At 44.0% G+C, this 16569-nt stretch overlaps 1 protein-coding gene and 1 long non-coding RNA gene across 4 annotated transcripts in view; one reads left to right on the forward strand and one right to left on the reverse strand.

The window, feature by feature from the left end:
- Positions 1 to 3571: 3571 nt before the first annotated feature.
- On the forward strand, positions 3572 to 4841 carry LOC123726728 (uncharacterized). Its single transcript, XR_006758849.1, has 3 exons — positions 3572 to 3713; positions 3996 to 4023; positions 4790 to 4841. It is a non-coding gene; the product is annotated as an uncharacterized lncRNA (long non-coding RNA).
- A 7070-nt stretch (positions 4842 to 11911) lies between these two features.
- Positions 11912 to 16569, reverse strand: part of LOC106561476 (platelet-activating factor receptor) — a 29613-nt gene continuing 24955 nt past the window's right edge. Inside the window, exon 2 of one of the 3 annotated variants that reach the window (XM_045714314.1) lies at positions 11912 to 14803. In XM_045714314.1, the coding sequence (XP_045570270.1) occupies positions 13637 to 14761 (1125 nt within the window). In that variant the 5' untranslated portion in view covers positions 14762 to 14803 and the 3' untranslated portion in view covers positions 11912 to 13636. The other 2 variants (XM_045714312.1, XM_045714311.1) reach the window with 2 other exon arrangements.

Here is a 16569-nt window from a genome sequence, read left to right on the forward strand (position 1 = left end):
GAACTACTTTGTGTTACTCAAATAAACACAGATTACAGATCCAGACTAAACTCTTACAAAAAGGGTTCCAAAAGGGTTCTTTGTCTGTCCCCATAGGATAACCCTTTTAGGGAACAGGAACAATGGTGGCCATCTTGAAGCATATGGGGATAGCAGACTGGGATAGAGATTGATTGAAGATGTCCGTAAACACACCATCAGCTGGTCTGTGCGGGCTTTTAGGACGCAGCTAGGGATGCCGTCTGAGCCGGCAGCCTTGCGGTGGTTAACACTTTTAAATGTTTTACTCACGTCGGCCACGGAGAAGGAGAGTCCACAGTCTTTGGTAGCGGGACGGATCGGTGGCACTGTATTGTCCTCAAAGCATGCAAAGAAGTTGTTTAATTTGTCTGTGAGCAAGATGTCAATGTCCGCAACGGGGCTGGTTATCTTTTTGTAATCTGTGATTGACTGTAGAACCTGCCACATATGTCTCGTGTTTGAGCCGTTGAATTGTGACTCCACTTTGTCTATAAAGTGACACTTTGCTTGTATGATTGCCTTACGGAGGGAATAACTACACTGTTTGTATTCGGTCATGTTTCCAGTCGCCATGCCATGATTAAATGCGGTGGTACGTGCTTTCAGTTTTGCAGGAAAGCTGCCATCAATCCACGGTGTCTGGTTCGGGAAGGTTTTAATCTTTCTGGTGCAGGCGTTCCGCTTGCGACCCACCTCGACAACATCCGGTGAAATTGCAGAGCGCCAAATTCAAAATACAGAAATAGTCATAATAAACATTCATAAAAAATACAACTTCTTGTTAATCCAGCCGCTTTCTCAGATTTCAAAAAGGCTTTACGGCGAAAGCATACCATGCGATTATGTTAGGACAGCGCCCCGCTTACAAAAGCATACAAACATTTTACAACCAAGTAAAGGAATTACAAAAGTCAGAAATAGCGGTAAAATTAATCACTTACCTTTGAAGATCTTCATATGGTTGCAGTCACAAGAGTCCCAGCTACACAATAAATGTTTGATTTGTTCGATAAAGTCCCTCTTTATATCCCAAAAACTCAGTTTTGTTGGCACGTTTTGTTCAGTATTCCACTGGCTCCAAGGCGGTCAAAACATGCAGACGAAAACATCCTAAAAGTACCGGTAAAGTTTGTCGAAACATGTCAAACGATGTTTATAATTAATCCTCAGGTTGTCTGTTTTCTAAATAATGGATAATATTTCAACTTGACAATAGCGTATTCAATAGAAAGGAAAAACAACGAGGGGCGCACAATCGGTCACACGCGCAAACCAGCTCTGCATTCTTCCTCAGTCCACTGACAAAAGGGTCTCATTCTTCATTTTTCAGAAAACAATCCTGAAACAATGTCTAAAGACTATTGACATCTAGTGAAAGCCATAGGAACTGCAATCTGGGTCCTAACCCATTAGATACTGTATATGCATTCAATTGAAAATACCCACATTGTCACCTTCTGACCTGTAAAGGTGTTATTTGTTAGTGTTTAGTTTGGTCAGTGGCAGGGGGTATTTGTTTTATGTGGTTCAGGGTGGTTGTGTGTATGTGTCCATGTAGAGAGGGGTATTTGATTTATTAGTTCAGGGTTTTGGTTATTGTTCTATGTTAGTTTATTTCTATGTTCTGTCTAGTCATTTGTATTTTTATGTTTAGTTAATTGGTGTTGGGGCCTTCAGTTGGAGGCAACTGTCTATCGTTGCCTCTGATTGAAGGTCCTATAATTAGGGGTGTGTTTGTATTGTGGATTGTGGGTAGTTGTATTCTGTTTTGTGCTTGTCACCTGACAGAACTGTTAGCGTCGTTTCTGTTAATTGTATACGTGTTTATTTTGTTTCTCCTTCTTATATATTAAAAAGAGAAGTATACACTTCCCTGTTGCGTCTTGGTCCTCCACACACGACACGCGTTACACACATAAAAAAATCCCACTTCCTGGATGGATTTTCCTCAGGTTTTCGCCTGCCATATCAGTTCTGTTATACTCACAGACATTATTTTAACAGTTGTGGAAACTTTTTTCTATCCAAATCTGCTAATTATATGCATATCCTAGCTTCTGGGCCTGAGTAACAGGCAGTTTACTTTGGGCACGCTTCTCATCCAGACGTCGAAAATACTGCCCCCAAGCCATAATAACATAATATTCACAGTGGGTACAACATCTCCTATACACTTCCTTATAAACTCGCTCACCGAGTCAGCGTATACGTCAGTGTTATTGTCTGAGGCTACCCGGATCATATCCCAGTCCACGTGATCGAAGCAATCTTGAAGCGTGGAATCCGATTGGTTAGACCAGCATTGGATAGACCTAAGCACAGGCACTTCCTGTTTTAGTTTCTGCCTATTGGAGGGGAGCAACAAGATGGAGACATGGTCAGATTTGCCAAAAGGAGGGAAGGGCCTTGTATGCATCACAGAAGTTAGAGTAGCAGTGGTCGAAAGTGTTACTCGCTCGTGTACTGCAATCGATATGGTGATAGAATTTAGGTTGCCTTGTTCTCAGATTAGCTTCGTTAAAATCCCCAGGTACAATAAAAGCAGCCTCAGGATATATGGTTTCCAGTTTGCATAAAGTCCAGTGAAGTTTGTTGATGGCCGTCTTGGTATCCACTTGCGGGGGGATATACATCGCTTTGTTGATAACCGAGGAGAGTTTTCTTTGGAGATAATACGCTCGGTATTTGATTGTGAGGAATTCTTGGTCAGGTGAACAAAAGGACTTGAGTTCTTGTATGTTGTTACAATTACACCATGAGTCGTTAATCATGAAACATACATCCCCGCCCTTCTTCATACCAGAGAGATGTTTGGTCCTGTTGGTGTGATGCACTGAAAATCCTGTTGGCTGTACGGACTCCAACAGCATGTCCCCAGCTAGCCATGTCTCCGTGAAACAGTATGTTACAGTCCCGGATATCTCTTTGGAAAGCAACTCTTGCCCTAATTTTGTCAACTTTGTTAACTAGGGACTGGACACTAGCGAATAATATACTCGGAAGCGGTGGGTGGTGTGTGCGCATCCGAAGCCTCACTAGAAGACCGCTCCGGCACCCTCTCCTCCGATGGCGTTGTTTTGGGTCGGCCTCTGGAATCAGTTCAAATGCCCTAGGAGGTGCAGACAGAGGATCCGCTTGGGAAAGTTGTATTCATGGTCGTAGTGCTGGTTGTGCTGGTTAGTTGACGTCTCTCTGATATCCAATAGTTCTTCCCCGCTGTATGTATTAACACTTAAGGTTTTCTGGGCTAACAATGTAAGACATAATACATAAAGAAACAAAATACTACACAGTTTCCTATAGACTTGAAGCGAAGCTGCCATCTCTATCGGCGCCATCTTATCATGTCATTACTCTGTTTTTATAACTTTGGATTACATTTATCAAGTTTTCTGTTGTCGAACCCTGCTGTTCAATGTATGTATCAATATTTGATGCACAGTAGTACTTTATAGCATAGGTTTGTAAAGTTTAAGATTTTAGTGTAAGCCTGTGGCACATCAATGTCAATACAGTTCAATTGACTGTTCCTCCTCTCCCCTTAGGCAGTGTGTATGCAGGAGTGGCAGGGTTGGTGCTGGTTCTCCTTGCCGGGGTCTTACTGACCTTGTTGCTGCTGTGGCTCTGGAGGCAGCGGGCCAAAGAGAGGGCCGGTCAAGAGACCTTGGCCACCAATAGTGCACCGGCCAAAGGTGAGTGACACTGTCAAGTATACTGCACTGTATCAACAGTTCTGCCAAGTCTTCAGCTATACTGCAGTTATTATTATAACATGTAGGCTACTGTAGTTACAGGAAGTAATGTGTTGTTATTTGGCCAACCCAAATAGAGGCACCTAAGTTTCAATCTATGATTCAGTTTGTAAATGATCAAAATATAGGACTATAGTAGGTTTCTGAAAAGCCTACAATGTTCATTCAGACATTGTGAGTGTTGGTTTGATTTACTGTGATGTATTTTCCATGTACTTCCAGGATTTACTGGACCTGCAAAAGCACCAAAGTAAGAGCATGATGAACAAATCATATTTGTGTGTTTTACATTTGTCTTCCTGTGTATGAGATTATAATTAGCATTATGCTGATCACTATGCTGGTCACTATGCTGATCACTATGCTGGTCACTATGCTGGTCACTATGCTGGTCACTATGCTGATCACTATGCTGATCACTATGCTGGTCACTATGCTGGTCACTATGCTGATCACTATGCTGATCACTATGCTGGTCACTATGCTGATCACTATGCTGGTCACTATGCTGATCACTATGCTGATCACTATGCTGGTCACTATGCTGATCACTATGCTGATCACTATGCTGGTCACTATGCTGATCACTATGCTGGTCACTATGCTGGTCACTATGCTGATCACTATGCTGGTCACTATGCTGATCACTATGCTGGTCACTATGCTGGTCACTATGCTGGTCACTATGCTGATCACTATGCTGGTCACTATGCTGGTCACTATGCTGGTCACTATGCTGATCACTATGCTGATCACTATGCTGGTCACTATGCTGATCACTATGCTGATCACTATGCTGATCACTATGCTGGTCACTATGCTGATCACTATGCTGATCACTATGCTGGTCACTATGCTGATCACTATGCTGGTCACTATGCTGGTCACTATGCTGGTCACTATGCTGGTCACTATGCTGATCACTATGCTGATCACTATGCTGACCACTATGCTGGTCACTATGCTGATCACTATGCTGGTCACTATGCTGATCATGTGTCTGCTGTCACCACTAGGGGGAGGAGTCAGGCCCAGGCTGGGGATGAGGGAGAAGTCTACATGAACTGTTGTGAAACCAACCAAGCCTACAGCGACCTGTCCCCCGCCTACATGACAGGGGATGATACCTTCGCCACCTTGGGATGATTCCTATGCCACCTTGGGATAATTCCTACGCCACCTTGGGATGATTCCTATATTTTGTCATGAGAGAGGGTGATGGGACTTAACCAAGGACAGGAACAACGTATGCATATGTGACATGAATGTAACACTAAAATAACCTGCTTGATAAATCACATACTGTACAGTCGTGGCCAAAAGTTTTGAGAATGACACAAACATCAATTTCCACAGTTTGCTGCTTCAGTGTCTTTAGATAATTTTTGTCAGTTGTTACTATGGATACTGAAGTATAATTACAAGCATTTCATAAGTGTCATAGGCTTTTATTGACAATTACATAAAGTTGATGCAAAGAGCCAATATTTGGAGTGTTGATCCTTCTTTTTCAAGACCTCTGTAATCCGCCCGGGCATGCTGTCAATTAATTTCTGGGCCATATCCTGACTGATGGCAGCCCATTCTTGCATAATCAATGCTTGCAGTTTGTCAGAATTTGTGGGTTTTTGTTTGTCCACCCGCCTCTTGAGAAGTTCTCAATGGGATTAAGGTCTGGGGAGTTTCCTGGCCATGGACCCAAAATATCGATGTTTTGTTCCCCGAGCCACTTAGTTATCACTTTTGCCTTATGGCAAGGTGCTCCATCATGCTGGAAAAGGCATTGTTCGTCACCAAACTGTTCCTGGATGGTTGGGAGAAGTTGCTCTCGGAGCATGTGTTGGTACAATTCTTTATTCATTGCTGTGTTCTTAGGCAAAATAGACGGTCCTGGCGCTTGCTGGACTTTCTTGGGCACCCTGAAGCCTTCTTCACAACAATTGAACCACTCTCCTTGAAGTTCTTGATGATCCGATAAATGGTTGATTTAGGTGTAATCTTACTGGCAGCAATATCCTTGCCTGTGAAGCCTTTTTTGTGCAAAGCAATGATGACGGCATGTGTTTCCTTGCAGGTAACCATGATTGACAGAGGAAGAACAATGATTCCAAGCACCACCCTCCTTTTGAAGCTTCCAGTCTGTATTTCGAACTCAATCAGCATGACAGAGTGATCTCCAGACTTGTCCTCGTCAACACTCACACCTGTGTTAACGAGAGAATCACTGACATGATGTCAGCTGGTCCTTTTGTGGCAGGGCTGAAATGCAGTGGAAATGTTTTTGGGGGATTCATTTACATTTTACATTTGAGTCATTTAGCAGATGCTCTTATCCAGAGCGACTTACAGTAGTGAATGCATACATTTCATTTCCTTTCATGCATTTTTTTTTGTACTCAGTTAATTTGCATGGCAAAGAGGGACTTTACAATTAATTGCAATTCATCTGATCACTCTTCATAACATTCTGGAGTATATGCAAATTGCCATCATACAAACTGAGGCAGCAGACTTTGTGAAAATTAATATTTGTGTCATTCTCAAAACTTTTGGCCACGACTCTAGATAACAGAAGAGTTAACCTGTTAGGGCTAGGGGGCAGTATTTACACCGCCGGATAAAAGACGTACCCGATTTAATCTGGTTACCACTCCTACCCAGTAACTAGAATATGCATATACTTATTACATATGGATAGAAAACACCCTAAAGTTTCTAAAACTGTTTGAATGGTGTCTGTGAGTATAACAGAACTCATTTGGCAGGCAAAAACCTGAGAAGGTTTCATGCAGGAAGTGGCCTGTCTGACAAGGTGTTGTTGTTCTTGCTTCTGTTTATTGAAGAGTCAGGATCTTAGCTGTAACGTGACATTTCCTATGGCTCCAATAGGCTCTCAGAGCCCGGGAAAAACCTGAAAGATGACGAGGAAGCCTCAGGCTGAAACACATAATCGCCTTTGCCAAGTGGCCCATCAGAGGACAATGGAATTAGGCGCGTGCCCGATTCGACCCAGTGATATATTTTTCTTCGGCTGTTTATCTAATTGCAGATTCCCGGTCGGAATATTATCGCTTTTTTACGAGAAAAATGGCATAAAAATGTATTTTAAACAGCGGTTGACATGCTTCGAAGTACGGTAATGAAATATTTAGAAATCTTTTGTCACGAAATGCGCCGTGAGCGCGACCGTTATTTACCATTGGAATAGTGTCTAGAACGCACGAACAAAACGTCGCTGTTGGAACATAACTATGGATTATTTTGGACCAAACCTACATTTGTTATTGAAGTAGAAGTCCTGGGAGTGCATTCTGACGAAGAACAGGAAAGGTAAGACCATTTTTCTTATAGTAAATCTGATATTGGTGAGTGCTAAACCTGCTGGGTGTCTAAATAGCTAGCTCTGTGATGCCGGGCTATGTACTTAGAATATTGCAAAATGTGCTTTCACCGAAAAGGACATATCGAGTGCATAGAGGAGTAATGTATCTATAATTCTTAAAATAATTGTTATGCTTTTTGTGAACGTTTATCCTTAGTAATTTAGTAAATTGTTAGTAAATTCACCGGAAGTGAATTAGTTCTGAACGTCACATGCTAATGTAAAAAGCTGTTTTTTGATATAAATATGAACTTGATTGAACAAAACATGCATGTATTGTATAACATAATGTCCTAGGTGTGTCATCTGATGAAGATCATCAAAGGTTAGTGCTGCATTTAGCTGTCTTCTGGGTTTTTGTGACATTATATGCTAGCTTGAAAAATGGGTGTCTGATTATTTCTGGCTTGGTACTCTGCTGACATAATCTAATGTTTTGCTTTCGTTGTAAAGCCTTTTTGAAATCGGACAGTGTGGTTAGATTAAAGAGAGTCATGTCTTTAAATAGCTGTAAATTAGTCATATGTTAGAGAAATTGAAGTAATAGAATTTTTAAGGTATTTGAAAATCGCGCCACAGGATTCAACTGGTTGTTACGTAGGTGGGACGAATTCGTCCCGCCTGCCCCATAGAGGTTAAATCATCCTTTGCTCATTCTAAAACACTGTGGGGCAGTTTCCCAGACACAGGTTAAACATAGTCCTGGACTTAAAAACTATTTCAAGAGATACTCTATTGACCATGCTTTTTGATCCAGGACTATGTTTTAATCTGTGTCGGAGAAACTGTCCTTAAGAGAGTTGGAGTTTGTTTAATATTTGAAGAGAAGCGAGACTTGATCTCTAAAAAGTAAAGAGGTTTGAAAAGTCTTCTTTTTCTTGTTTGTCTGCATTCATCCAGGCTGTATCACATCCGGCCATGATTGGGACTCCAATAGGGCAGTGCACAATTGGCCCAGCGTCGTCCGGGTTTGGCCGGGGTTGTCCATCATTGTAAATAAGAATTTGTTCTTAACTGACTTCCCTAGTGTAACGGCTGTCTTCATAAATGGACCAAGGCGCAGCAGGTATGTGAATACTCATTTTTTAATAAAAAATAAGGAGTAAAGCATCCACTTAACAACACAAAAAGGTGACAACAGTGACAGTTCTGCAGGCTATAAACGCAGTGCAAAAACAACCACCCACCAACCCCAGTGACAAACATACTCCTACATATATGACTCCCAATCAGGAACAACGATCCCCAGCTGTTCCTGATCAGGAGTCACAAGACACACAGAACATTCAAACACACACACAAGACTGCCACGTCCTGACCCCCAAACTACTACAACAGCTCCATCTGCTGGTCAGGACGTGACAGTACCCCCCCCCCCTCAAGGTGCAGACCCCGGAATGCACCTAACAAAAACAAAAAACACCAACAAACAAAATCCCCAACAAAACCCATAAACACTAACCCTTAAACAATAAGGGAGGGAAGGGAGGGTGGCTGCCGTCAATGACGGCACTGTCCTACACCCTCCCTCCCCAACCCACCTATCCTGGAGGTGGCTCAGGTGCAGGCCGTGGACCTCGCTCCGCCTTCGGCGTCGCCCACTTTGATGGCGCCGATAGCTGCGCCGGGCAGACGGGCCACTCAGGCTGACCCTGGCAGACGGACCACTCGGGCTGGACCGGAGGACAGGAGGGCCCCTCGGGCTGGACCGGAGGACAGGAGGGCCCCTCGGGCTGGGCCGGGGGACAGGAGGGCCCCTCGGGCTGGGCCGGGGAACAGGAGGGCCACTCGGGCTGGGCCGGAGGGCAGGAGGGCCCCTCGGACTGGGCCGGAGGGCAGGAGGGCCACTCGGGCTGGGCCGGAGGGCAGGAGGGCCACTCGGGCTGGGCCGGAGGGCAGGAGGGCCACTCGGGCTGGGCCGGAGGGCAGGAGGGCCACTCGGGCTGGGCCGGAGGGCAGGAGGGCCACTCGGGCTGGGCCGGAGGGCAGGAGGGCCACTCGGGCTGGGCCGGAGGGCAGGAGGGCCACTCGGGCTGGGCCGGAGGGCAGGAGGGCCACTCGGGCTGGACCGGAGGGCAGGAGGGCCACTCGGGCTGGACCGGAGGGCAGGAGGGCCACTCTGGCAGTTCAGGGCAGTCTGGCCACTCTGGCAGTTCAGGGCAGTCTGGCCACTCTGGCAGTTCAGGGCAGTCTGGCCACTCTGGCAGAACCGGGCAGTCTGGCCACTCTGGCAGAACCGGGCAGTCTGGCCACTCTGGCAGAACCGGGCAGTCTGGCCACTCTGGCAGAACCGGGCAGTCTGGCCACTCTGGCAGAACCGGGCAGTCTGGCCACTCTGGCAGAACCGGGCAGTCTGGCCACTCTGGCAGCTTCTGACTAGCGGGCAGCTCTGGCGACTTACGACTGGCGGGCAGCTCTGGTGACTGTTGACTGGCGGGCAGCTCTGGTGACTGTTGACTGGCGGGCAGCTCTGGTGACTGTTGACTGGCGGGCAGCTCTGGTGACTGTTGACTGGCGGGCACCTCTGGTGACTGTTGACTGGCGGGCAGCTCTGGTGACTGTTGACTGGCGGGCAGCTCTGGTGACTGTTGACTGGTGGGCAGCTCTGGTGACTGTTGACTGGCGAGGCTGGGCTGACACACTAGACTCCTGATGCGTGGGGCTGGTATTGGACGTGCCAGCCTGGAGACACGCACCTCCATGCTAGTGCGTCTAGCGGGAAACACCGGACCGAAAGTGCGCACTGGCGGTCTTGAGTGCAGGGTTGGCATCACCCCTTCCGGCTCGATGCTCACCTTGCCCTGGCACCTGCGGGGCGCTGGTACTGGGCGAACTGGGCTGTGCGTCCGTATAGGCGAGATGGTGCGTACCTCAGCGTAACATGGCGCCCTCCACCTCATACGCACCTCCCTGTAGTCACGGGTAGCTTGCTTATGGCTCTTCCCTGGCCTGGCCAAGCTACCCGTGTGCCCCCCCCAAAAAAATTATTGGGGGTGCCTCTCGGGTTTCCTTAGCTCCCTTAACTTGTCCTCCCAGAATTGTCTTTCGTCCTGCCAAGTCCATTCCTCCATTTTCTTCTCCTGTGGCTTCCTCCTCTTCTGCTGCTTGGTCCTGGTTTGGTGGGTGGTTCTGTAACGGCTGTCTTCATAAAAGGACCAAGGCGCAGCAGGTATGTGAATACTCATTTTTTTATTAAAAATAAGGAGTAAAGCATCCACTTAACAACACAAAAAGGTGACAACAGTGACAGTTCTGCAGGCTATAAACGCAGTGCAAAAACAACCACCCACCAACCCCAGTGACAAACATACTCCTACATATATGACTCCCAATCAGGAACAACGATCCTCAGCTGTTCCTGATCAGGAGTCACAAGACACACAGAACATTCAAACACACACACAAGACTGCCACGTCCTGACCCCCAAACTACTAAAACAGCTCCATCTGCTGGTCAGGACGTGACACCTAGTTAAATAAAGGTTCAATTTAAAAACAGATACAAAATAAAATGGGCTGATGTGATATTTCTTGGAATCTTTTAATGGAAGCTTTGAATTAAAAAAATACTGTGAAACAAAAAACAGGCATTTCAATAACAATATACACTACAGTTCAAAAGTTTGGGGTCACTTAGAAATGTCCTAGTTTTTGAAAGAAAAGCCAATTTTATCTCCATTAAAATACCAGCCTCAAAATTGATCAGAAATACAGTGTAGACATTGTTAATGTTGTAAATGACTATTGAGACTGGAAACGGCTGATGTTTAATGGAATATCTACATAGGTGTACAGAGGCCCATTATCAGCAACCATCACAGTTGAACAGCTGTGTTCTAATGGCACGTTGTGTTAGCTAATCCAAGTTTATCATTTTAAAAGGATAATTGATCATTAGAATACCCTTTTGCAATTATGTTATCACAGCTGAAAACTGTCGTTCTGATTAAAGAAGCAATAAAACTGGCCTTCTTTAGACTAGTTGGACATACCTCACAAGTCCTCAACTGGCAACTTCATTAAATAGTACCCGCAAAATCCCAGTCTCAATGTCAACAGTGAAGAGACGACTCCGGGATGCTGGCCTTCTAGGCAGAGTTGCAAAGAAAAAAACATATCTCAGATTGGCCAATAAAAATAAAAGATTAAGATGGGGAAAAGAACACAGACACTGGACAGAGGAACTCTGCCTAGAAGGCCAGCATCCCAGAGTCGCCTCTTCACTGTTAACGTTGAGACTGGTGTTTTGCGGGTACTATTTATTGAAGCTGCCATTTGTGGACTTGTGAGGTGTCTGTTTCACAAACTAGATACTCCAATGTACTTGTCCTCTTGCTCAGTTCTGCACCGGGGCCTCCCACTCCTCTTTCTATTCTGGTTAGAGCCAGTTTGCGCTGTTCAGTGAAGGGAGTAGTACACAGAGCTATACGAGATCTTCAGTTTCTTGGCAATTTCTCCCATGGAATAGCCTTCATTTCTCAGAACAAGACTACACACTGACAAGTTTCAGAGGAAATTTCTTTGTTTCTGGCCATTATGAGCCTGTAATCAAACCCACAAATGTTGATGCTCCAGATACTCAACTAGTCTAAAGAAGGCCAGTTTTATTGCCTCTTTAATCAGAACAACTGTTTTCAGCTGTGCTAACATCATTGCAAAAGGGTTTTCTAATGATCAATTAGCCTTTTAAAATGATAAACTTTGATTAGCTAACACAATGTGCCATTGGAACACAGGAGTGATGGTTGCTGATAATGGGCCTCTGTACGCCTATGTAGATATTCCATTTTAAAAAATTAGCCGTTTCCAGCTACAATAGTCATTTACAACATTAACAATGTCTACACTGTATTTCTAATCAACTTGATGTTATTTTAATGGATCAAAAACATTTCTAAGTGACCCCAAACTTTTGACCTGTAGTGTATCTGTTAAATCATATTTACATTGAGAATGCAGTACAGTGTATTAAACAATATGTTTTAAATGCATCACATACATAGAGTTACAGTTACTGCAACATTTATACCGGAGGTCTAATTAACTTCATAACCCACATGTCTCTGTTAATACTTCAGTAGCTGGCAGTTGAGAAGTCATCAAGTTCATCACATGGTTACCAGCCTCTCAAAAAGGGCAGTGAAGCTTATTATTCCCTCATTCTGTACAATAACTAGCTGTAACAATAATATCACTAACATTTCAGCTATCCACTAGCACTTAATCCTAATCTTAAACATAACCCTTATCCTAACCTTAACCCTTAAGGTAACACCTATTCTAACCATAAGCGTAACCTTAGCAAGCAATTTCTTATCAACAGATAGTTTATTTATAGTATGTACAGAATCTCTAGAAGGGTTATCCAGTCTGTCCAAATAAAGTGTGACCGAAAGTACTTCTTGCCTCCCAGTATTTATTTTGCAATCTTACAAAAATTGCAAAACATATACAACTTCAAATCGTACTACATGTGAGAGTAGGCTAAAATAATCTGTAGGCTAAAATCAACGCAATCCTGCATAGCTCATTTGGCAATTACAGTTTCACTTCATTACAAAGGTTAGTTTATCACAACATGCATGAACTTGATGGCGAGCCAGCATCCTGAAAAGCTAATTGATATTAATATGTGTACATATTAGGTGCTCAAGACCAAGGATTTTTTTATTCCTTGCTCACGACCAGCTATTGTTCAGCACCCAATTTAGAAGGATCCAACAGTGATAGGACTATCTGACTATATGCACCATACATATTTTATCTAACCATCTAGTCTAGTGGCTTGGCACTGAGTTTATAGAGCTATTGTTCAGCACCCAATTTAGAAGACTCCAACAGTGAAAGGACAATTGTTGGTTAAGGGATTGTAAGTAAGCAATTCTCTGTAAGGTCTACACCTGTTGTATTCGGCACATGTGATATTTAAAATGTATGTTGATATCTATTTGATCTAAGGATCTAGTCTAGTGGCTTGGAACTGAGTTTATAGAGCTATTGTGCAATCATTTATAGAAGCTCCTGTTCCCTATACAACGTCTGCTTTTCACATCTGATTAAACTCATCTGATTACACTAGAAGAACGGGAAGAAACAGATGTGATGAAATTGAAGTCACAATAACAAAGTGTAAGATAAATTGTGAGATACAATGTACAGTACATCTGAAATGTGAAAACAAAGAATCAATGGTCCAAAGATTCTTTAAAGCACTGATTATAGCTGGCAGTGGCCAGGACAAGTCACTACAGGAAAAAAATCTAGAGGGAACCATACTCTGGGTGGGGCTGTGTGGTGGTGCATCTGTTCATGTGAAAGTGTCTGAATGAACATGAGGCTACATAGCAGAGTGCATGTTCTGCACTATGTGCATTGTTAGGTGTGGGTGTGATGGAATGAAGCATCCTGAGGATGTGGTTACTAACAACAGTCAGTATTAGCATTAGACACAATATCTACAATACCAATGTCATCTAGAGATTTAAACTTTGAGCTGCAGCTGTTTGCTATGGAGCCGCTGGCTCACATTCTTGCCCTCCACCATAGAAATGTGTGTGATGGCTGTTTCCGAGCATCTTTTGCCCCTCCCCACCTTTTTCAGATTGTTCTTGATGTACAGGCGGAACTTCCTGGTGGCGAAGCAGTACACCACAGGGTCCAGGAGGCAGTTGAGCCCCATCAGCATCAAGGTGACCTGGTGGGCGTCGTTAAGCCTCTGCCTGGTCCGCTGGCCCCAGTCCATTCTGCCCCAGCCCTCCTTGATCTCCAGTACAGCCAGAGTCCAGGGGCCCTGGACCACGTGGTGGGGGAGGAAGCACACCACGAACACCCCCACCACGGCACACAGCATCTGCAGGGCCTGGCCCTTCACCCCCCGGAGCTGGGATGAACTGGAGCCCCGAGTCTGGGTAGGGGACTGGGCAAGCAGGGCATGGGCAATGAGCAGGTTACAGACTACTACGAGGAAGAAGACCAAGATGAAGCACCCCACGATGATGAGGTGGGTGGTGGCCACGCTCCGCTTCTCGTCGTCAGTCTTGTCGTGGTAGCCCTCAAAGCAGCGCGACACGTTGCCGTCGTCCACCTGGATGCCCGTCTCCAAGAGGTACGGCACGGACATTGACAAAGTGAGCACCCAGATTACCATGGTGACAGCCACTCCGCGGCGCCAATGGTCAGACGAGGCGGCATCAAGCGGGCGCGTGATGGCCCAGTAACGGTTGACGCTGATGGCGGCGAGGAAGAGGATGGAGCAGTAGGTGTTGATGAAGAAGAACGCGCCGGTGACGCGGCACAGGAAGTCGCCGTAGCGCCAGTCACCGCGGTGGTGGAAGTAGCCAATCCAGAAGGGGAGGGCGCACACGAAGAGGAGGTCGGCCACAGTCAGGTTAGTCATGTAGATTCGGATCTCGCTCATGGCCTTGGCGTTGCGCAGGCGCTGCAGCACGAACAGCACGTAACTGTTGGCTATCAGACCAAGGGCGAACACAACACCGTAAAACACTGGGAAGAGAGTGTAACGGAACTCAGAGTCCAGAAAGGTTATTTTACCGACTGTCGATATTTTCACTGTCGTGTTCACTGTCATGTCCTCTTCCATCGCCATGGTCGACTTCACTGTTGGTTCTGCTAAAGCAAGCAACTCCCTCTGTGAGAAAAATACTTCATATTAGACTCATATTTCAAGAATCACTCTGTCATGTTCACTTTGGTACAACTCTTACTGTAGCCAGTAGGAGGACTCTGGACATGTCTAGTGTCACTCTCGGGTGAAATGAATAGCTATAGGCCTATCCAGTCTGTGCAGTTGTTGATTCACTGAATCCACTCCTGATAAACACACAAAGAGTGTCATACCACCATATTTGAGAGTTTCACAACTTACTGTAAATGTAAATCAAATACAGCTGTATCTACAGAAACCATAAAACACACCAATGGTAACAGTCAGCTATGACACATACAGGAAGTGTCTTACAACACTTGTGTCACCAGCCTTTTCTGGTCTGCTATTAAGCCACAACACGTGCCGCATTCACAAGCTAGTCAGAACTCTGACATTTCCGACTTGCTGATTTGTTGAATGCGACTAGCATGTGAACATGGCAACTGCGCTTTGTTTATGATGATTGCTGGTTGATGACCATATTTCCAGTCACATCTAGACTAACGTCATCAGTATAGCAGACAATAACAAAAGGAGTGCCACTTTCTATTAACAACAAATTAGGCTATAAAGTCTTTATAGAAATTTCATGAAGTCTTCATAAACCCTACTTAGTGGCTTTACATTGCATTTATTAGCAAAGTCATATAAATGGTGCTACATAACAGATGATATGATACAACATTCCCGGGGCCACCAATACATTAAATGTATGACTATAAAACACACATGACTGTAAGTCACTTTGGATAAAAACATCTGCTTAATGGCATACATAGTAAATCCCACACTATTTTCAAGAAAAAGGACAATAAAGACTTAATATGTGAAATATTCACACTCATTCATACTTGAAATGAAAAAGAAACCTGTTACAGCCCTAGATTAGAATAGGTTAGAATATAATATATTTTTCCAGAGGGAACTTCCATTGTGTCATGTCTGATAAGATAAATAAAAAGTATACAGTATAGTAAACTTACAACAGCAACATTAACTCATTACCAGTGGTGTAAAGTAACTAAGTAAAAATACTTTGAAGTACTACTTAAGTCATTTTTGGGGGGTATCTGTACTTGAATTTACTATTTATAATTTTTTACAACTTTTAATCGACTACATTCCTAAAGGAAATATGTACTTTTTACTCACATAGATTTTTTCCTGACACCCAAAAGTACTTGTTCCATTTAGAATGCTCAGGCAGGACAGCATTATGGAAAACTCACGCACATATCAATAATGCATTTTCATCCCTACTGCCTCTGACCTGACTGACTTGACGTGCTCCTCTATTCCTCTGTTGTTCCCGCATATCGTTTTTCAATGGGAAAAGTAAAAAATACTTTATAGCGTTTCTCTTCAAACAATAGTGGGAACATATTTTCATAAAACATATCTACCGCTTCTTAGATGTGCTTTCAATGAGAATGACAGATCTATAACTCTATAACTATGATCTATAAGTATGTGAATTTGGTTGGGTAGCCCAAGAATTTACATATTGCAGCTTTAACTCTGGCTCTAATGAAAGACGTTAGACATGTGTACATTTGTTTAAACTTTTAAACAATAAACAATTATAAACATTTTCACAGGTAGGCTAATAAAGAAATGCAAAACATATTTTACATTTCAAGCAAAAAGTTAATGTGGATCCTAGCATTTGGATACTTTTTCTGTTAAAAAAGAGTTATGTTCCCATATGTATATACATACATTTTCTATGAAATTAACTAAGAAATGTG

The sequence above is a fragment of the Salmo salar genome, chromosome ssa01 (genome assembly GCF_905237065.1).
Source record: "Salmo salar chromosome ssa01, Ssal_v3.1, whole genome shotgun sequence".
Taxonomy (NCBI): Eukaryota; Metazoa; Chordata; class Actinopteri; order Salmoniformes; family Salmonidae; genus Salmo; species Salmo salar.